This window comes from Equus asinus, chromosome 10 (assembly GCF_041296235.1).
Source record: "Equus asinus isolate D_3611 breed Donkey chromosome 10, EquAss-T2T_v2, whole genome shotgun sequence".
Taxonomy (NCBI): domain Eukaryota; kingdom Metazoa; phylum Chordata; class Mammalia; order Perissodactyla; family Equidae; genus Equus; species Equus asinus.
Window position 1 is genome coordinate 32,315,421 of NC_091799.1, and position 23,671 is coordinate 32,339,091.

At 37.9% G+C, this 23,671-nt stretch overlaps 1 protein-coding gene across 13 annotated transcripts in view; it reads left to right on the forward strand.

Moving 5' to 3' along the window:
* The window catches only part of PTBP3 (polypyrimidine tract binding protein 3), a 103,748-nt gene that overhangs the window by 9,892 nt on the left and 70,185 nt on the right, over positions 1–23,671 (forward strand). For 2 of the 13 annotated variants that reach the window (XM_070518987.1, XM_070518995.1), the window contains exon 1: positions 9,962–10,139. The exons of the other annotated variants lie outside the window; for them this stretch is intronic. In XM_070518987.1, the coding sequence (XP_070375088.1) occupies positions 10,125–10,139 (15 nt within the window). In that variant the 5' untranslated portion in view covers positions 9,962–10,124. Of the gene's footprint in view, positions 1–9,961; positions 10,140–23,671 lie in introns of those variants that run through there. 13 annotated transcript variants of the gene reach the window in all.

Here is a 23,671-nt window from a genome sequence, read left to right on the forward strand (position 1 = left end):
TTATTGGTTGACCTATAAGGGAGTGAGGGGATTGGTTCCAAGACCCCCAAGGATACCAAAATCTGCAGATGCTCAAGTCTCATATAAAATAGTGTAGTATTTACTACCTATAACCTGTGCAGATCCTCTCACATACTTTAAATCATCTCTGGATTACTTATAATACCAAATACACTGTAAATGCTGTGTAGGTAGTTGTTATACTGTATTGTTTAGGGAATAATGAGAAGAAAAGAAAGTCTGTACCCGTTCAGTACAGATGGAACCTTCATAGGCCTTTTGATCTGCAGTTGCTTGAATTTTCAGGTGCAGAACCTGTGGATACAGAGGGCCAACTGTACACATTTACAGTTCATCTCAGTCCACCTTCAAATTACACTATACTGTTTCATGTGTAGTGCAGGCACCTTCTAACAGAGCATTCCCAATTTTTCCTTCCTGCCTTATGACATTGTCACCTTTCATTTCACTTAACCATATGCAATAATAACCCCATACATTGTTAGAATTCTTTAAGTAAACAGTTGTTTTTTAGATCAATTAAGAATTAGAACTATAAAATACTTTATTTTGCTTTCATTTATTCCTTCTCCAACGGTCTTCCTTTCCTTATGTGGATCCAAGTTTCTGATCTATATAATTTCCCTTTTCCCCAAAGAACTTCTTTTAACATTTCTTGTAGGGCAGGTGTACTGACAATAAATTCCCTTGGTTTTTATCTGAGAAAGTCTTTATTTCTCCTTTACTTTTTTTGAGGAAGATTAGCCCTGAAGTAACATCTGCTGCCAATCTTCCTCTGATTTTTGTATGTGGGTCACTGCCACAACATGGCCTGATGAGTGGTGTAGGACTCCGCCTAGGATCCAAAACCATGAACCTGGGCCGCCACAGCAGAGCATTCTGAACTTAACCACTATGCCATGGGACTGGCTCCTCCTTTACTTTTGGAGGATACTTTTCATATAGAATTCTAGGTTGGCGCTGGCTGAGTGGTTAAGTTTGCATGCTCCACTTCAGTGACCTGGGCTTTCACCAGTTTGGATCCCAGGTGCAGACATGGCACCGCTCATGAGGCCATGCTGCGGCGGCATCCCACATGGCACAACCAGAAGCACTCACAATTAGGATATACAACTATGTATTGGGGGGCTTTGGGGAGAAGGAAAAAAAAAGAATTTTAAGTTGGTGGGTTTTTTCCCCTTAACATTTTAAATATTTCACTCTACTTTCTCCTTGCTTGCGTGGTTTCTCATGAGAAAGAAACATCTGCAATTCTTACCCTTAGTCCTCTGTAGGTAAGGTGTTTTTTCCCTCTGGTTTTTTCAACTTTTTCTCTTTGTCTTTGGTTTTCTGCAGTTTGAATGATAAGCTGAGTTGTACATTTTTTGGTATTACCCTGCTTGTTGTCCTCTGATCTTCCTGGATCTAGGTTTGATCTCTATCATTAATCATGGAAATTTCTTGGCAATTATTACTTTCAAATGTTTCTTCTGTTCCATTTTCTCTTTTTCTCTCCAGCCCCCCCCCCCCCCCCCCCATTTTTCTCTTTGCATTTTAGTTTGGGAAGTTTCTACTGAAATATCTTCAAACTCGTTAATTCTTTCCTCAGCTGTCTGCAGTCTGCTAATGAACCTATCAAAAGCATTCTTTGTTTTTCTAACAGTGCTTTTGATTTCTATCATATCCTTTTGATTATTTTTTAGAGTTTCCATCTCTTTGCTTACATTATCCATCTTTCTTGCATGTGATGTACTTTTCCCATTGGAACCTTTAACATATAGATCATAATAATAATAATAATTATTATTATTATTTTTTGAGGAAGATTAGCCCAGAGCTAACTACTGCCAATCCTCCTCTTTTTGCTGAGGAAGACTGGCCCTGAGCTAACATCTGTGCCCATCTTCCTCTACTTTATATGTGGGACGCCTACCACAGCATGGCTTTTGCCAAGTGGTGCCATGTCCGAACCCGGGATCCGAACCAGCGAACCCTGGGCTGCCGAGAAGCAGAACGTGCGCACTTAACCGTTGTGCCACTGGGCCAGCCCCCAATCATAGTTGTTTTAAACCACTGTCTGATAATTTCAAAATCTGTGTCTTATCTGAGTCTGGTTCTGATGTTCGTTGTGTCTTGTTAGTCTATGTTTTCCCTTCCCTTTTAACACGCCTTCTAATTTTCTGTTGAAAGCCTGACATGACGTATCAGAGAGTAGGAACTGAGGAAAGAGGCCTTTAAGTGTGAGGTTTTATGTTATTCTTGTTTGGAGCTGGGCTGTGTTTAATGTTTGCTGTAGCTGTTGGTGCCAGAGGTTTCAAAATCAACTATTGTCCTTTTTTGTGTGTGTCTCCTCAGAGACTGAGCCTTGCAGCTTTTTTTCAGCTGTAATCCGTTGCTTATACTGGAGACCTTTGATGTGGTGGTGTCAAAGATAAACAAAGCCAGACACTGTTAAAGTGCTAAGAACAGATTTTAATCGGTAATAACTATTGCAGTAGGGAAAAGAGTACATCATGAATTGAACTCTACTTTGGTTTGTAGAGCTAACTGGGCATTTTAAAGGGAGAACGAGTTTAAAGGGAGAATGAGTTTGCTCCATGACCTCGGTTCTCTGATGGGTCCAAGAATAGCCATTGTCTTTTAGTTTGTTCAGTGTTTTTGTTTTGTGAGGATAGAAGTGACAACTTCCAAGCTCTTTACTGACCTGGAAGTCTTACCTGTTCTTTGAAATAGGGTTCATGTGTTTGTTATTGAGTTGTAAGGGTGCTTTATATATCCTTGAAATAAGTCCTTTCTCAGTTTTATGTATTGTGAATATTTTCTCTCAGTCTGTGGCTTGTCTATTCATTTCTTAATGGTGTCTTTTGATAAACAGAAGAATTTAATTTTGTTAAATTTTTTTCTTTTCCTTTTTTCTTTTTGGTTTCTTATCTGAGAAATCTGCTTATCCCAAGGATGTGAAGATACTCTTTTATTTGCTTTAAGAAGCCTTGTACTTTTAGCGTTTGTAAAAGGTTAGGTCTAAGATGGATCTCAGATTTTTTTTTTTTATATAGTGTGTGGTAAAGGTGGAGATTCACTTGTTTCCGTATAGGTATCCAGTTAGTTCGGCACAATTTGTTGAGAAGATTTTCTTTTCCGTACTGAATTGTGTTGGTGCCATTATTTGAAAATCAGTTCACCATATGTGAGTGGGTCTGTTTCTGAACGCTGTATTCTTATTTGTTGATCTATTTGTTTATTCTTATGTTAAGGTCACACTGTCTTGATAACAGTGGGTTTATAATGTCTTAAAATCAAATAGTATAGGTCCTCCAACTTTGTTCTTTATCAAAATTGTTTTAGCTATGCTAAGTCATTTGAATTTTGTTTAAAAATTTAAACTCACTTATCAGTTTCTACAAAAGAAACTGGGATTATGACTGAGATTGTATAGAATATATAAATCATTTAGGGGGAAATTAACATTTCAACTACATTGTCGTGTGTTTTTTTTTTTAAGATTTTATTTTATTTTATTTTTTTCCTTTTTCTCCCCAAAGCCCCCCGGTACATAGTTGTATACTCTTCGTTGTGGGTCCTTCTAGTAGTGGCGTGTGGGATGCTGCCTCAGCGTGGTCTGATGAGCAGTGCCATGTCTGCGCCCAGGATTCGAACCAAAGAAACACTGGGCCGCCTGCAGCGGAGCACGTGAACTTAACCACTCGGCCATGGGACCAGCCCCTACATTGTCTTCTAATCTATGAAATAGAATATCTCTATTTTTTAGATCTTTTATTTCTTTTAGTGCTCTTTTGTAGTTTTTAGTTTATAGGTTTTGCATGTATATTTTAAATGTGTCCCATTCTTCTTTGCTAATGTAAATGATGTTTTCTTAACAATATATAGAAATACTTTGAATGTTGATTTTGTAACTTATGACATTGCTATGATTGTATTAATTTTTTTTAATTCCTTAGGATTTTTAAATTCTCATGATCATGTCGTCTGTGAATATAGTGTTATTTCTTCCTTTCTAATCTGGATGACTTTAATTTTTTTCTTGCCATAGTGCAAAATTTAGGACCTACAGTATAATGCTGAATAGAGGGGACAACGTCCTTGCCTTTTTCCTGCTCTTAAGGAAAAGCAGTCAGTCTTTGTTAGCTGTAGGTTTTTCTTGAATGCCTTTTTTCAGGTTGAGAAAATTCCTTTCTGTTTCTTGTTTGCTGTTTTTTGATAACATGAGTGGATGTTGAATTTGGATCTCCGAAGGAATTTGTACATTTCAGCTAAGTTGTTGAATATATGGGCAAAAAGTTTATAATATTTCTTATTATTATTCTGATCTGTCTAGGATCTGTAATGATTTCCATCTTTTCAGTCCTGATATTGGTAATTTATGTTTTGTTTTTTTCCTGATTTGTCTAGCTAGAGGCTTTCAATATTACCGATCTTCTTCAAAAGCTAGTTTTGAGTTTCATCTGTTTTTTGTATTGTTGATTCTTCTAGTTTTTCAGTTTCGCTATTATTTCCTTTTTTCTATTTATGTTGAGTTTAATTTTTCTTGACTTTTTTTTTTTGGTAGTAGCCTAAAACAACATTTATTTATTATTACTAAGATTTACTGTCTCACATTTTCTGTGGATCAGGAATCTGGGCGTGGATTGCTGGGTCTTCTGGCTCTGGAGCTCTCACACAGCTGCTGCAAGATGTTGGTAGGTGCCCCAGGCATCTGAGGAGGAATCTGCTTCCAAGGTCACTCACGTGTTTGTTGAGAGGAGTCAGTTCCTCCTGGGCTGTTGAGTTGAGGGCCTCACTTCCTCACTGGTTGTTGGCTGCCCTCATTTCCTTGTCATGGAGAGATTGCTCTCCCATAGGGCAGATTGCTTCAGCAACTTGCTTCTCTCAAGTAACCTGGAAGAGACAGAGTAAAAGTTAGGGAGACGTCAGTCTTTTGAAAGCTGATCTCAGAGGTGGCATCACATTACTTTTGCTATATTCTCTTAGAAGCGGCTCATTAGGTGAAGCCCACACTTAAGGATCTGGAGTTACATCTGGGTGTGAATACTAGGCAGTGGAGATCATTGGGGACCATCTTAGAAGTCTGCTTACCACACCAGAAGAGAAATTGCTGGGTAGCTGGAGTAATGCACATGTTCAGCATTACTAGGATAGTTCCAGATTACTATCTAGCACTGTGTGAAAGCTACCATCATTACAAATTCTCACCAACACTTGAGATATTTTTAATGTTTAATCATTTAATGCTGCAGATTTCCCTCTAAACACAGCTGTAGCTGCATCCCAAAAATTTGCTATGTCCTGTTGTCATTTTTATTCAGAGTAAATCAAACCCTGAGAAAATAGAAGGAAGGAAATAATAATAAGTAGCTTAGATGAAATGTACAAATTCCTTGAAAGACAGAAACTGTCAGATGACCCAAACTGACATGAGTTGGAAAGTGTTCCTTCCTCCTTTTTATTTTTATTTATCTTTTTGTGAGGAAGATTGGCCCTGAGCTGACATCTGTTGCCAATCTTCTCCTTTTTGCTTGAGGAAGATTGTTCCTGACCTAACGTCTGTGTCAATCTTCTATTTTATGTGGGATGCTGCCACAGTGCAGCTTGACAAGTGGTGCTAGATCTGTGCCTAGGATCCAAACCTGCTAATCCTGGCCTACTGAAGCAGAGCACATGAACTTAACAAATATACCACTGGGCCAGCCCCTCCCTCCTCCTTTTTAGAAAGAATTTGTATAAGAATGGTATTGTTTGGGGCTGTCCTATGGCCTTGTGGTTAAATTCAGTGTGCTCTTTCAGTCCTTTTACATATCCTGAGACTTGTTTTAATGTCAAGGATATGATCTATCTTTATGAACGTTCTGTATACACTTGAAAAGAATGTATGGTTTACTTTTATTGGGTATAATGCCTTATAAATGTCAATAGGATAAGCTAGTTGAAAATTCAAGTTTTCTATATCCTTGCTGATTTTCTTCCTATTTGTTCTGTTAATTACTGAAAGAGGGGAGGAATATTGGAATTTCCACCCATAATTGTGGATTTGTTGTTTCTTTTTGTAGTTCTGTCAGTTTTTGCTTTATGTATTTTGAAGCTCAGTTATTAGGTGCATTCACATTTAGGAATGTTATTTTTCTTGATGAATTAACCTTTTTATCATTTGAAATACAGATCTTTATCTCCGGTAATAGTTCCTCGTGAAGTCTTGATTCTAATGTAGTCATTCCAGTTTTCTTACGATTTAGTATTTGTGTGGTATCTGTTTCTCTTCTTTTAATCTGTCTGTGTTTAAGATAGGTTAAAGAACAGATGAGCCAAAGAGACAACAAAGAGCAAGATGGCGGGCTTAAATCTCCTTTAAGGATCAGCTTCCAAAAGACTGGCTTTTCTTGCTTTCTCTTTGCTCACTGATAAAAGTGAGCTGCCGCGCTGTGAGCTGCCTTATGGAGAGGCTCATATACAGACTGGATCCTGCCAGCAACCACTTTAGTGAGCTTGCAAGTGGATCCTCCATTTCCTCTGTTGAGCCTTGAGATGATTGCAGCCTGTGACAGAGTCTGAGCCAGAGGACCAAGCTAAGCCATGCCCAGATGCCTGACTCACAGAAGCCGAGTTAAAAAGTACTTGGGTTTTTTTTGGCTGCTGAATTTTAGGATGATTTGTTATGCATACATAGATAACAGACTACCTAACTCAAAGTGGTGAATAAATATTGAAACAATGAATAATAATATAGCTTATTAATATCAAAGTAAGATCATATAAGTGAAAATGTTTTGTGGTTGTAAATCATTATGCATATAACTTTTTTGAATGACCACATTCTTTCTCTCTAACTAGCTTACTGTACTTCATATATACTTTGATTTTCCTTTTTTAAAGGTTTTCTTTTTTCTTAGTGTACTAGTGTAGTGAATTTCATTGATATCTTAACTTTCTATTTTAATACAAGTTTATAGAAAGGTTGTAGAATGGTACAAAAAACTTACGTAACCATTACCCAGGTAGTTCACATTTTGCCCCATTTTCTTTTTTATCATTCATATTCATTCAGTCTCTCTCTCACTTTATGTGTGTGTGTATAATATATATATAACTTTCTGTAGATACATATACATCTCTCTCTCTCAGTGTTTCCCCCCTTTTTTTGTTTTGCTGAGGAAGATTAGCCCTAACCTAACATCTGTTGCTAGTCTTCCTCTTTTTTTCCTTGAGGAAGATTAGCCCTAAGCTAACATCTGTGCCAGTCTTCCTCTGCTTTATATGTGGGTTGCCACCACAGCATGCCTAACGAGTGGTGTAGGTCTCTGCCTGGGATCTGAACCCACGAACCCAGGCTGCTGAAGTGGAGCATGCCGAACTTAACCACTACCCCATGGGGCTGGCCCCTATCCTTTTGCTTTTTTTCCTTTTGAATCATCACTTGGTTAATGGAATAGTAAGCCAGGCTTCTCCACTATTAAGTTACTACTTTTCCTTTCATAATTAATCATTAAATAATTTGTGAGGAGATTTTTTTGAAACTTCATTGATATATTTTACTTTATTCTTTAACCCCTAAATACTTGGGAGTGTATTGCCTAAAAAAAAAAAAAAAAAAAAAAAAAAAGACGTTTCCTTAAATTACTGTAGTATAATTATCAAAATCAGGAAATTTTGATAATTTTGATAATCTGAAATGGTCTCTCAGTCTTTTTGATTTGTGACATTGACATTTTAGAAGAATACAGGCATGTTACTATGTAGGATGTCCCTCACTCTGAGTTTATCTATTCCTTCCTAACTAGATTTAGGTTGTGTATTTTTGGTAGGAATACCACAGAAATGATGTTCTGTTCTTCTCAGTGTATTCTATCAGAAGACAAAGGAGACTGATTTATCCTATTTTTTGTAATGTTAATTGTGATCACTTGGTTAAGGTTGTATTTGCCAGGTTTTCTTTCCACTGTAGATTTACCATTTTTCTCTTTGTAACTAATAAGTATTTTGTGGAGTGATACTTTGAGATGTTAATATTATTTTAATTCTCAAACTTTTACCTATTAGTTTTAGCATCCATTGATGGTTCTTGCCTGAATTAGTTCTTATGATAGTTGCAGAGTGGTGATTTTCTAATTTTATTTTTGGAATCAAGATTACACTAGCCTCTTAAAATGAACCAGATAACTCTCATTCTTTTGCTGTTTTGTGGAACAGTTTTTTTCTTGAAAGTTTGGTTGATCTCACCTGTAAAGCCATCTGGGCCTGGTTTGGGAGAAGGGTATGGGAGGTCTTTGTCTATTATTTCATTATTTTTAATTCTTATGGTTAACTCAAGTTCTGTATTTCCTCTCCCACTAATTTTGAGATTATTTGGCCCTTTACAGATAGAGTTTGCCAATCTGATACAATGTCTCTTTTTGTAAATGTGTGTTCTTAGCTGGATGTCACTTCTGCGTTCAGTATATCTATTAGCTCAAGTTACTGATACGTATTATTTGTTTTTTCTGGTCATGTTTTATATGTTTGGTCTATTGGTTTCTAAGAGGGGTATATTAAAATTTCCACTCAACTGTTTATCTTTTTTCCTTATATTTCATCATAATGGTGACGATCCAGAATTTTAGTTCTGGATTGTAATAGACAAAGTTTCTCATTTTCTCTAGACCTCATCTTTTTCTTTTTTATAGCAATATAAACTTGACCTAGATATATGATCATTTTTATTTTTTATATCTTTTATGTCATCTCTTAGCTTTGTTTTTCAATTGATTTGAGTATTTTTTCCCAAAAGTTTATAACTTGTATCTTTGTGTGGCAAATCTGGTGAGGCTTTGTATTTCTGAGAATATGTTTAGGCAAGAATGGAATTTTAAATGCTTTCTTCCAGCTTGTCCCCTCACTGATACTTTTCCTTAACTGCAGTTTGTAGCCACTCATCTCTGTCACCTCCATCACAGTTCAGAGATTAGCCTTCAACTTTCTCACAGTTTTTCTCTCATTATTTTAGTTCCTGAAATCCGCACATCCGTCTAGCAGCTACAGTTTCTCCAGGCTTGATTTTGCAGATGGGAGTTAACTCCTGTTACTTTCAAGCTTCAGATCAATCTGTTTATTACCTAGTACAGTGAGTACAAAGGACCATCACCTAGATATGTTATTGTGAAATTTTAGAATTCCATGGGTGAAGAGATGATTCTGAAAGTTTCCAGGGGGGGAGAAAACCAGTCAACTTCAAGGAAATGAATGTTAGACTGGCACCTTACCGGCCGCGCTATGTGCTAGATAAAAATAGGACAGTGTTTATAATAATTTTTAACCCAGAATTCTTCACTAAGTCAAATGATTAATTATGAGGGTACAATTATGAGGATAGACTTTTCAGACATGCCTGGACCCAGAAAGTTTACCTTCTCTTTACCATTCATTTAGGTAGTGATTTAAAGATGTATTCCAGTGAAATGATAAAGTAAACTAAGGACAAGGAGGACGGAAGTTCAAGAAAAAGTTGAGCCAACCCGGAAGAAAAGTGAAAAGAAGCTTGAGGTTACCAGCTGTTCAGAGGCGTAGAAAGCAGTCATTCTAGATTGAAGCAGGAAGAATGAGTTTTAGGAAGATCTTGGGAAGAAAAATGGGGCTAGATAGAATGAATGCTGTCACAAAGAGTTTGGGAAAAATTTGATGATATCATAAAGGATAGTAATGTGAGGAAAATAAAGGCACTTAAAACTGTCATGTAAAGAAAAAAAAAATCGTGGTCTAACTGAACCAAATTAGAATGTGGCATGATGTTAGGAAGTTGATGTAAAGTATAATAAAGAGTTCATTCGACCTTGAATCTAGGAACGGTCTTGTTCAAGTGGTCCTGAGGTTGTGACATTAGACCATAGAGTAAAAAAGTGAAGTGTGCCAGGATTCTATTTCCTTGAACAATATTTGCATAGTCATAAAAGTATAAATGCTGTTTATTGATTTTCAGCTTTGAGTCAACCTTTGGCCAGGACATGAATGGATAAAGCTCAGAATGCCGTTGTTGCAGAGCAGAATGTAACAATCATAACAATAAAAAAGTAAAAGTGAATGTGGCAGACGGAGGAAGGCAGAGACGGATTACAGAGCACTCAATAGCTTTGTCTTTCAAAATGGAGAATCACGAGGTAATGTCAGATTGACAAAATAAGCAATAAAGATATAAATGTAGTATTTAAAGTTCAGAGATACTTATATAAGAATTAAAATTAGTAGCATATATTTCGCATATTCAGAGGACAGAAAAAGGAAGTGTAAGACGTAAATTCTTAAGTTTTCGTCTTATAGGTCAGTCAGTTTATTTTGTAAGTTGATAACTCATAAGTAGTAGTATAAGCATACTCTCCAAGGTTATGGGGACAGCCGTTAGAATAGCTAAGAACCCACTAAAGATTGGCATTAGGGTAGAGAGATTTGCTTTTAGCATATAAACTTTCTTGTAATATTTGATTTGTTGTAGTACATGTATTTGATAAAAATTAAATTTATGAGTAAAAGTAAAAAGAACAGAAGTAATTCAACAAAAAATAAATTCAACTGTGTATCTGTGGAGAACTCTTATTTGCGGTGTTGTCTGCCTTCACATCTTTCCCACAAAGGTTACTAGTTTTTTCTTTACTCTTCTAGTATCTTTTTAATGCAAATAAAGCGAATATATATGTTTTTTCTTACTCTTCTAATACAAAAGGCAGCATATTTATGTGCACTGTTCGGCACTTTGATGTTATCATCAAAACATAGAGAACCTTCCTCAAAGTCCCCCCCAATTTTTTAACAGCTACACAACAATATTTTATTTTGTGGGTATAGAAAGTTACTCGTTAGGTCCTCTGTTGATGGACTCTTAATTTATTTCCAATACTGTGCTCTAATAAACAGTTCCTCATGAGTAATCTTGTAAGTTCGTCATTTTATGTGATACAGGTGTATCTATGAAATAGAGTCCAGACATGGGATTGCTAGATCAAAGGTTAGATGTGTCTCTAGATAAATAGGCCCAATTCACCTCTACTAGGGTAGTAGTATTTTGCACCACCCAGTTCTTGCCAAGATAGTGCTGTTGAACTTTTGGATTTTTGCCAGTCTTATTGGTGAGAAATGTTACCAGTTTAGTTGCATTTCTTTTATGACTGAGATAGAGCATATTTTTATGTCTTTAAGGGTCATTTTTGTTCCCTTTTCTTTGGGATGTTGGTCTTTAACTTTATTTTTCTATTGGCTCAATCTTCTCCTTCTCAACTTCTAGAAGCTCTTTATAAATTAGAGAGGTAAATCCTTTGTCTACAATGAATTGCGACTATTTTCCCCAGTATGTCCTTTGACTTAGTTTTGAAACTTACTGCCATGTGGAGGCTTTTGATATTTAGATAATTGAATTTGTTATTATTATTTTTTAGTATAGCTCTGGATTTTGTTCTTTTTTTTTTTTTTGAGGAAGATTAGTTCTGAGCTAACTGCTGCCAATCCTCCTCTTTTTGCTGAGGAAGACTGGCCCTGAGCTAACATCCATACCCATCTTCCTCTGCTTTGTACGTGAGACGCCTACCACAGCATGGCTTGCCAAACGGTGCCATGTCCGCACCTGGGATCCGAACTGGTGAACCCTGGGCCGCCGAAGCAGAATGTGCGCAGTTAACCACTGCATCACCGGGCCGGCCCCTAGCTCTGGATTTTGAGGCATAGATAGGCTTTCCCCATTAGGGTTGTAATGGAATTCACTCATGATTTCTTCTAATACTTGTATGAATATTTTTCACATTTAGATAGTGATTCATCTGGGGTTTATCTGTTGTGTGGTGTGAGGTTTGGAGTCAATTTTATCTTTTCCAAATGGCTACCCAGTTGTCCAAATACCATTGATTATAAAGTCCATTTCCTCTACTGTAAATTGATGATATACTTTGGTACTTTAGCTGTTGCTAATGTAGTGTCATGACCTTGGGTATAAGACCCTGGTTATTTTAATTAGTTAACCTGAGATAGAATGATAGGCAGAGGTGGAGGGAAACTTCTTTTTAAATAATAATAAGTACTAAGTCCTTTATGTGTATTTTTGCATGTAATCTTCACTACAACACCATGAGGAAGATGTTGTATTTTCCCCATTTCAGATGTGGAAACTGAGGTACAAAGAGATCAAATAACTTATCCATCACATAGTAAGTAGTGGAGCCAGGATTTGAATCCAGAGTGCGTGACTCCATAGCCTGTGCTATTTAACCCAACACAATATTCTGTCTCTGATCTTTTTTTTTTTTAACGATTTTATTTTTTTTCCTTTTTCTCCCCAAAGCCCCTCTGGTACATAGTTGTATATTCTTCGTTGTGGGTCCTTCTAGTTGTGGCATGTGGGACGCTGCCTCAGCGTGGTTTGATGAGCAGTGCCATGTCCGCACCCAGGATTCGAACCAACGAAATACTGGGCCGCCTGCAGCGGAGCGCGCGAACTTAACCACTTGGCCACGGGGTCGGCCTCTCTGTCTCTGATCTTATGGAGGCAGCAGAGAGCCTCCAGTTCCCCCCACTTTCAAATCAGTTGCCAATGCAGCAGGAGCTGCAGCAGCAGCAGCAGCAAAGACTGTGGAAATAAAACCTCAACTAAAGAAGTATGTCTAGGTCCCAGCCTTGCCAGACAGCTGCAAGAAAAGTTAAGGCTTGCTTGGCCATTTGGGCTGGGGAAGTGTGCAGAAAATAGTTAATGTAGCAGGCTGCAGACTGCTGTCCTTAGAAAGGCTGCTTATAAGGCTGACCCTTGGCTGGTATCTTGGCTGGTAAACAGCTTCCTATATTGATATGACCTGTGCTTAAATGATAAGACTGGCTGATTGTGCCTAGACTGTTTGCGTAAATGATAAGGTTTGTACTTTCTTTCTCAGAGTCTGGAATTTTGGTGCATGGTAGGCAGAGGATGTCTGTGTGACCAGCCCCCAATGAAAACACCCTGGGCAATGAGTCTCTAATGACCTTCCCTGGTAGACAGCATTCCACATGTGTTAATCACAATTCATTGCTGGAGTAATTAAGTGTGTTCCGTGCGGCTCCCCTGGGAGAGAACTCTTGGAAGCTTACATTTGGTTTCCTCCAGCTTTTGCCCTGTACACCTTTCTCTTTTGCTGACTTTGCTTTGTATTCTTCCACTGCAGTAAGTCTTAGCCGTGAACACAACTATCTGCCAAGTCTGTGAGTCTTCTCTAGAGAACTCTTGGGCCTGGGGTGGTCTTGAGGCTAATTCTAGACACTGACACTAAAATGTTTGTTGTGGTTTAGGCAAGAGGGGAGTGTGTGTATGTGAGGGGTGGGAGAGAGGGAGGGAGGGGATGAATGTGTCTGAAATTGGAGAGCTCTGCACCTTTGGGAGGTTGGGAGCAACAGTGGCTGAGAGTAACACCAGAGGAGAGTTCCTTTCTTTACACGCAGAGGGAATGTTGGCAGATTAACAGTGGTTTGTGCTCAGTCGCTGTTGCAGACAGGAGCCTCATTCAGCAGCTGTGCTGCTGGTGATGACACGTTGCAACAATAGCATCACCAACCAAGTAGCTGAAGAGAATCAACCTTGTAGGCTGAGCTCCTCGTGCTCCTGACATTTTAGACTTGGTCATTTAGGAAAGGACTCCTGCTCAGGAAAATAAGACATTTTTTTGAGAAGTCGTACGGCAGTTTTGGGTGAAAGAAGAAATAGCCAAATCCGTCGTTAGTCGTAGATTCCAGCACCTCTCTTAATTATTGATAGAGTAAGTAGACAGAACGTTAACCTTCTCTTCACCGGTACTGCTTCTGCGCCCCCTGTCTCAGATTAAAAATGCATTTTATCCCTGTCCTGCTAGGTATTAGTATCCAAAAATTCCTTTTAAAAGGGCACTTTGTGTATCTTTATAATGTTAGACCAATTTTACAGAAGATGATACCAAACCTAGGATGTTACTGTAACCTAACATCCTGGGTCAAATGGTTGATAAGTGACAGGGGCTGGATTCAAACAAAGGTTTGTTCCCAAAGCACACGTTTTGTTTTTACACTATGGTGTCTCTGCTGGCTTTAGGAAAATTAATATTCCAGACAGTATTTGGTTAATAAGCTCCATTATTTTTGGAAGTTGGGTCTGTTCTAGTACAAATAGTATACCATTTTATTGGAATTAGAGATAGAAGCATAGCTTTCGGTCAGCTAAAGCAGTAAAGTATATTTGTAGTTTCACTAAGATGAAAAGGAGGTTAGAATACAACCCTATTTTTGTGATGCGTTGGAATTCCATCTGTTGGGGCTCATTACCATTTACTCTCATTGCCTAATGCTCTTTCTTGAACTAAAGAAGCGTGACAATTAGCCTAAGTTTATACGGTGTGACTATTATAAAATTCAGAGGTGCTTGCAAATCACTCAAAGATGCAAAAATAAATATTAAATTAAAAAAACATTTTGTTAACATTTTGGAGATGATAATATGCTCAATAAAATAGTCACTGGTAGAATTGACCAAAAGTCTTCGTGAAATGTATTTAATTGAAAGACTCAGCTCCGGGGCTGGCCTCTTGGCTGAGTGGTTAAGTTTGCGTGCTTGGCTTTGGCGGCCTGGGGTTTCGCCGGTTCGGATCCTGGGTGTGGACATCGCACCACTCATCTGGCCATGCTGAGGTGGCGTCCCACACACCACAACTAGAAGGACCCACAACTAAAAATATACAACTATGTACCGGGGGGCTTTAGGGAGAAAAAGGAAAAATAAAATCTTTTTTTAAAAAAAAGACCGAGCTACGGACCATGAGAAAAATGTTGGCAAAGTTTTTAAAGTTCATTATTTTTCAAAATGAAAATAGCCCCTTTGTCTCTGATTGATTAATATTTAAACATGGCAAATATAAAAGAGAAAATGAAAGCCAGATATTAATCCCTGCTAACATTTAGGTGAATTTGCTTTTTAGACCTTTACATATATGCTTACAGTATATGTGCATCTTTATTATTTTATTTTTACAAAAATAGGAAATATAATACATGTTATGACGAATATATGTTGTTTTCAGAATGAACATTGTTTTTGTGAATTTATATCCAGCTCGTTAGGTATGGTGCTTCATCATTCCAGTAACCACCTAGTATTTCATTGCATGGGTATACTGTAACTCATTTAACTAATTATTATTATGAGCATAGTGATGGTTTCCTATTTCGCCATTTTAGTGTAGCAGTTAAAAGTATAGACTCTGAAATTGGTTTACATGGGTTTTAATCCTGGCTCCAACTCTTTATTTGTAGTGTGATTTGTGTATGTTGCTTAACTCATTTGTGCCTTAGTTTCCTCATTCGTGAAATGATACTAGGCTTTCCAGCTCTTTGTTATGAGAAATTGAAAAATTGTTAGGTTTTGTTAATGAATGTGTGAGAAGAAGGAAGTTTCAATGATTGGCTTAATAAAACAAAACTTACAGGTGTATATATATTTCAGAAACTAGCTGTCAATTTAAGTATTACTACTAGGGCAGTAAAGTATTAAGTAGGACGACTAACCAAAACCCAGACCTTTGTTACTTTTACAGATCGTAGCTGTGCTTTCCAGAGTTTAGGTGATCACAAGACTCCTTTGTTAGAAATAGCATTTGTAAGCAGTTTTATGACCAGAATTGTGTCTTTCTGCAACGATAGTGGAGGAGAGAACATTATCCTCTTGTCTCACAGATACTTCTTTCACAAATAGTTTATAAGAGCCTGTGGTTTCAAAGTTACGCACTAATATTTCATTAGTTGTCACCTTGAGGAAAGAAAGGCAGTTGAAAGAGGCTCAAAACCTAAATGCAGAAAGGAAAAGGATAAAACTAGTAATTTTTAATGAATGGGATATGAGACGTAATATTTTGAACCAACATTGGCCACCATAATAGTACTCAATCCTCAGAATTTTTTGAGGATTTGATATTTCATTGATTCTAAGGCATACTTTGTGTGTGTGTGTGTGTGTGTGAGAGGAAGATTGGCCCTGAGCTAACATCTGTTACCAGTCCTCCTGGTTTTGCTTGAGGAAGATGGTCCCTGAGCTAAGATCTGTGCCATTCTTCCCCTACTTTGTATATGGGACGCCGCCACAGCATGGCTTGATGAGCACTGTGTAGGTCCATGCCCAGGATCTGAACCTGTGAACCCTGGGCCACCAAAGTGGAGTGTGCAAACTTAAGCACTATGCCTCTGGGCCAGCCCCTGAGGCATACTTTTTTTATATTAACATTTCTGACATCAGAGTGCATCTTAAAGTTCATAGTGTATTATAATGTAATTGACAGCAGTTTTTCTTTCCAGACGTTCCATAAAGTTATGGGTCTTACAATTGAGGGCTTCTTAGAGTACATGAAATATGTATGATAAAGCACATAGTAGAACAGTACCTGGCACATACTAAGCAATCAATAAAATGTTTTGGCATTTTAGTGTAGCCATTAAAAGCGTGGACTCTGAAATTGGCCCATGTGGATTTGAATCCTGACCCCAACTCTTTATTTGTAGTGTGATTGTGTAAGTTACTTAACTCATTTGTGCCTCAAATGTGTATTGACTATCCTTTATTTTGTTTGCTTTGCTCTTGTAAGGGATGGTTACATAAATATATCTTTATATACAGTGTATATATCTAATACAGAATGATGTCTTGATGTGGAATAAAGGGATTAAAGGATTGGCATAACATATTGAGGGAAGATTTGTTTATTAGAAGAAGAGAAACAGGTATGTAGGGGCCCAGAAAAATAAACCGAGCCTAGATTTTAATTGTACCTTTTACCCTCTCTAATTCTTACTTTCTTTAAAGGATAGTAATACCTACTTTGCAGAGTTGTGAGAATTACAGAATATGTGTATAATCTTAAAAATGTCTGTGGACTGACCACAGAACAAGAATATTTTACCTTAAGGCCTATTTGGGACAACTGGGACATCTTTGATTTCGTTTTGTCCCACCCTGTGTCTAATTCATTAGCAGATCTTTCTAAGTAGATTCAGAATCCAACCACTCTCCACAGTAACTGCCACTCCCTTGGCCCCTCACCTGGATTATCGTGATGGTTTCCTGCCTGGAGTCTCTAATTCCCTCCTTGCGTTATTACAGACTCTTCTCAACACAGCAGCCAGAGTGATCTTTTAAAATGTAAATCAGGGGGCCGGCCCGGTGGTGCAGCGGTTAAGTGCACACGTTCTGCTTCTTGGCGGCCCGGGGTTCACAGGTTCGGATCCCGGGTGCGGACATGGCACTGCTTGGCAGGCCATGCTGTGGTAGGCGTCCCATATATAAAGTAGAGGAAGATGGGCACAGATGTTAGCTCAGGACCAGGCTTCCTCAGCAAAAGGAGGAGGACTGGCAGTAGTTAGCTCAGGGCTGATCTTCCTCAAAAAAAAAAAAAAAAAGTAAATCAGATCATGTAGGGGCCCACCCGGTGGCGGAGTGGTTAAGTTCACATGTTCCGCTTTGGTGGCCTGGGGTTTGCAGGTTCATATCCTGGGGATGGACCTAGCACTGCTCATCAGGCCATGCTGTGGCAGCATCCCACATAGCAGAACTAGAAGGACCTACAACTAGGATACACAACTGTGTACTGGGGGGCTTTGGGGAGGAAAAAAACCGTTCCTCCCTGTTTTCTAGAACGTGCAAGGCTTACTATCTCAGTTTTCTCTGCCTGTAACGTTCTTCTCTCAGATAGCTACATAGCTTACTCCTTACCTGCTTTAAGACTTTGCTTAAATGTCACTTTCTCTTAAATTCTTTCCGTGACCACTTAAAAATCACAGTTCTCCTCTTCACCCCTGGCTGCTTGTTATCTTATTTTTGAAAAAGCCGGTATAACTTTTAAAACATGTTACATAATTTTTTAAGTTTAATTATTATCTGTTTCCTATGCAAGATGGTAAACTGCATAAGATATGGTCAGGGATCTTTGTTTTTTGTTTGTTCACTGGGATTTTCCCCAGGAGTTAAAGACCTGGCTCGTAGTTTGGTACTCCTTAATTGCTTGTTGGATTTGTTGAATGAATATTATTGCTAAGACAATTATACACATTGAATTTAATATGTAAGAGCTATTCCTGTATGGTAGGAACTAAATAAATATTCACATGAATGGCATTTTGGTTGCATGTCATGAATTAGAAGGCTTTTGGAGGAATAATTTGCTCGCCATTAAAAAAGTGTTAATATTTTATTGCTAAGATGTCCATATAAAATTAAGGCAATCAAAGTCATTTTATTGAAACTGTATCATAAACAGGAGATTTTAAACAGTGCCACAGCTCTACATTTGAAGAGTGTGCCCCGTCTTTAATTACCACCTTTTTTATTCTCATTGTTCTAAAATCTCAACAGTAGCAGTCTTGGACCCGAAAATGTTGCAAGTGAACAATTTGGTGACTATTCTTTTTTGGGGGGAGGGAGTAACTGTTGTTTAGGAAATATGCTTAGGGATAATCACACTCGTTTAGCAGATGAAGAGTGTTGATGGGTTACAGTGTTTGTGGGGATAAGATCTCCAAATCATTTGTAAGGGTACAGTTACCCATAGCTAGTGCCTTTGAGTTTGGGATGTGTTTAGAGTAACAGGAGGCTGTGAAAGGGTAAATGTTAACAAAAGACTAAATGTCAAAAAAAATTTGGAGTTACCACGAACTGCCTCACAATTATTCTGAAACCTTCACTGAATGTTCAGTTTATTCCCTTATCCTTATAGTTATTATTTATTTTTAAGCAAAAAAAGTTTTGAACATAGATTACATGCAAAACATTATAGTAGGTTCTGTGGAGTAGGATATGTGAGTGAGTATTCAGGAGAATATAATCAATAAGTTTATATAGTGGGGCCAGCCCCATGGTGTGGTGGTGAAGTTTGGTGTGCTCCTCTTTGGTGGCCCAGGTTCACAGGTTCAGATCCCAGGCATGGACCTACACCACTTGTCAGCCATGCTGTGGTGGCAACCCACATACAAAATAGTGTAAGATTAGCATAGATGTTATCTCAGGGCAAATCTTTCTCAGCAAAAGAAAAAAAAAACGAAAAAGAAAAAAGTGTATATAGTATGGTGAGACTCTACATAATATCACTTTTATTTCTGTTTATGGAAAAACAGAAACAGCAGGATTAATGTGAGCTGTCTGTTCTGGGAAGTGTTCACAAAGGGTCACTAGACCATCTGCTGGAAATTTTATAGAGGGGGCTACGTTGGCTTCAAGGTAGGACTTGGATATTACTTTTGGTATTTAGGATTCTTTTATTTAAAAAAAAATACTGCACAGGTCCCACCCTGTCCGTAGTTTGGGGGTGCTATTTACCTCATAAAGCAGGGTAGAGGATTTGTCTTCTGGGAAGACACAGTCATCTTCTCTGAAAAATCCTCCTCCGTAGTTGGCTTTGGCATCTTCCAGGAATGGGAGGGCAGGGATTGAAGCCTCACAGGTCTGGGTTTTCAGCTGAGATAGAGAGAGGACAGTGGTTATAACCGGACAGTCCAGAGTTGGATGTAGATACCTCCAGAACTTGTCACTGTTAACACAACCTGGGCTTTATGACACTCATAGAAGTGGATTCCTTAATAATAACATAATAGTTTCCAAAAAAATATATAATATAGATAGTTCTAGGATCATGAAAAATTGTGAATTTGTTTTCCTCTCTCCTTTTTTTTTTTTTTGAAGGTATGCTTTTTGGTGAGGAAGATTGGCCCTGAGCCAACATCTGTTGCCAATCTTCCTGTTTTTCTTTTTTTCTCCCCAAAGGCTCAGTACATAGTTGTATATCCTTGTTGTAAGTCATTATAGTTCTTCTATGTGGGATGCTCCCATAGGATGGCCTGACAAGTGGTGTGTAGGTTCTCTCCCCACACCCCCCTGCCCCCGGGATCCAAACCAACGAACCCCGGGCCACCGAAGTGGAGCACACGAACTTGACCACTTGGCCATGGGACTGGCCCTCTGCAATTTTTTGATAGCCTTTTTTTATGATTATAGTGTCTTGATAGACTAAAACAAATGATGTCTTGTTCCTGAATTTCATATGGATTTTAGGTATGATCTGAAGTTTAACCATGCAGAATCTTCCTTACATGTTACTTTAGTGGCTGTTTCTCAGTTGTGTGGATTCCCTTTTATCATATTAATAATCTCACTTTAATGCTAAATAAAACTACTTCCCATCATATTTGGTAATGAAACACTTTATTTGTGCTGCTTAATTACAGATTTCCATTGCTTTGTTGGCCCTTTGTATTTATTCTTCATTTGGAGAGAGCTTTGACAATGGATACTTGAGGCTATGAAGCTGACTGGTGTGTTGACTTAGCCAGAGAGCCAACAAGTCCTCAGAACGACTGCTACACTTATGTAAATTTACTGCATGTTTCAAAGGAGACTGTTGATCCAGTGTTGTCAACCCCCTCCCCGCCATGATATCTTCATTATTTAGCTTGTTAAAGCCTTCTTGTGTATGTTAATTTGTTTCCCTGTGGTACAGTCTTTTTTCTCTCCCTTTTTAACAGTTTCCTTCTGTTGATCGTCTGTAGTCACTCATCCAGATAAGCTTTCCATCATTTTTTTGGTCTTCATTTTGCTTATCTTCCATCCATCTCTTCAACCATAATCTCTCATCATAGCAGTCAGACCTTTTGAGAGAGGTACTCATTTGTACCTGGATCTGCCCTGCTCTTCCTTTACTATAATGGAAAATTGCTTTTCAGACACTTAGGATGTATATTAAATACTAAATATAATTTTCAGAAATACTTTTGTTTTGCACTGAAGTAGTCTGTAATTATAGGTAGTGATGTGTTTTCAGGAGAAAAAAATTATGTCAAGGAAAGAAAAGTTTTGTTTTTAAAAGGGGCATATTTAATACAGAACTAATTGTGTTTTTCTCATCTTTTTACAAAGCTTTACAGAGTAATATGACTCTTGAGATTTAAGCTTTAAAAAACCTTTGTTTTCTGTGATTTGAATTTGAATTCTTGGGGGAGGGGGAGAAAACTTGGCCGGTAAATTGCAATTAGCAGAATACTTTTTTTTATCACTGCATTTTCACATGTAAACTGCTTTTACTCTCTTTGTCTTTTGTGTATCATATCCTGGAATTAGTAGGGTAAAAAACTTACCAGTTTTTTAAAGTATAATTATTTGAGAGATGTGTTGTTTATTCTATATAATGAATAGCACGCCCCATCTCTCATGTAAGACAATTTCCAGATATGAACCTTTAGGATCAAATATTTTAGTTTTTCTTGTATAATAAGACGATAAAAACAAAATTAGCCACTCCAACACTTTACTCTAATACTGTAGGGTTTCCTTCACTTATGCATTATTTTAGGCATCTTCCTTTTTACAAGCTCTTCCTGTTACTGTAGAAAGATCTAGTAGAATTACCAAACTTAAGTGGTTTTATTTTGAAGACTGCAATTCTCAACCATTTCCTTATTATGATAGTTTATATGTGGTGTGAATACATTGAACATGACTTAACTGATGTTGCATTAATTTAAGATACAATATAAATTAAGGTAGTTTTCCCATTTTTTTCTATACTTGAATATTTGATCACATTTTTAGACTAAGTTTTTCTTTTACAGTTAGAAGTCCAAATGGTAATTCAGAGGTTAAGAATAAAGTTTTTTTTTTTTGGAGATTGGCACCTGAGCTAACAACTGTTGCCGATTTTTTTTTCCTGCTTTTTTCTCCCCAAATGCCCCCAGCACATAGTTGTATATTTTAGTTGTGAGTCCTTCTAGTTGTGGCATGTGGGAGGCTGCCTCAGCGTGGCCTAATGAGTGGTGCCATGTCCGCTCCTGGGAAACCCTGGGCCGCCGAAGCAGAGTGTGCAAACTTAACCACTCTGCCACGGGGCTGGCCCCAAGAATAAAGTTGTAAAAAATCTGTTAAAGGAATAGTTTTATCTTTCCTCTATTGATTCTTCGTTTAACCATGAGAGGAATTGGGCCAACTGTAAAGTTAGGGGACACAGTCCACAAAAGACTACCCTCGCTTCTGACACCAAATGTAAGTCTTGTGAGTTTCCAAAACCGCTCTCAGGTTGTCCTGTAATTTGCTAGAAGGACTTGCAGAACTCACCAAAAGCTGTTATACACGTGGTTACTAATTGTTACAGGGAAAGGATATAGATTTAAATCAGCCCAGGGAAGAAACACATAGGGCAGAGTCTGGGAAGTACAGAGCTTCCTTTGTCCTCCCCACGGTGGAGTTAGGACACATTACTTTCCCAGCATCAATGTGTGACAGTACTCTTGGAGTATTGTCAAACAGCGAGGCTGTCTGTGCTTTGGTGATTACATTTTTTATTGACGGCTCCTTTATGTAGGCATAATTGATTGCCCTTGAGGCTGATCAGAGACTTCGGTCTCCGCCTCTCCAGGTGTGGCTAAAAGCACCCACCTAAATCATGTTAGTCTTTTTGGTGTGGCCATCCCCCACCCTAAGACTGCCCAAAGACTTACCCAAAGCCTCTAGGTAAAAAACAGACACCTCTCTCAGGCATGACCTTCCCCGTGGGTTGGAGATTACGTCCCAGGAGAGATCAAAAGTCAGACCTCTCTTTGGGCAGGGGGTAAATTCTTTACTCACACTGTGAGCCAAACTCTTGAGTAACATTAAGATGAGGTGGTCATGTGCCAATTCTAATAATGTTTGAGAGACCCCTGTAGAAATAAAAATGCTTCTTAGTAATCATTTGTACTGTAGTTGTAACTTGAAGTTACTCTCCACTGTTAATTAGGAATTTGAGATTTCTTGCAGTTTTACCTCCACTTAAAAAGGGAAGAATTGTCTAATTCACTTCTGAATATTCTCTGGATAGAATACAAAATACAGAAAATGCTGTATTCTGAATTAATGCAGCATAATTTATGGTATAAATAAAATGCAAGTAACATCAATATTTAATAATAGAATAGTCCATTATGCCACCATACAACTTTAAGAATCCCTTAAAAATAATTATGATGAAGAGTCTGTAACAACGTGATGCAAAAGCTTATCAGTTAAAAGGATTAGAGAGGGGGCATAGATTCATATTATAACTTTGTAAAATGCATATTGAGATAAAAGTGAATTATCAAAATGAAAAACGATCTAGTTCTTTAACATCTACTGATTTATTGTGAGATAATTGGATGAGTATGCAAAGATGCTTAAATAAGGATGGTTACAGTGAAAATTTTTAATTCTGTTTTCTCTAAGTGACTCTCATCAGTGTTCTGCAGGAAAAATCCTAATGCCCGGGCAGATGCATGCTTTATCCTTTCTCATTCTCAAATGGGACGTTATTAAATCTCCTGTGCAATCATATACAAAGGGAGTTTCAACTCTAGTTATTAGAATTGAATATGTATTTTGAGTTTGTTACATAAAATGTGAAAGTTGTTGCTTTCTGTTTTTAAACATGTTTTATTGAAATCAAGTCTTTCATCACTTCACCTGAGAGAAGGAAATTTTTGTTAGGATTGGGAGGTGGCATTTCTTTTTAAAACTTTGAAAGGTTTCCTTTATTGAAATACTGGTGATCAGGGCCGGCCCTGTGGTCGAGTGGTTAAGTTCGCGGGCTCCACTTTGGTGGCCCAGGGTTTCCCTGGTTGGATCCTAGGCATGGACATGGCACCGATCATCAGGCCGTGTTGAGTTGGCGTCGCACAT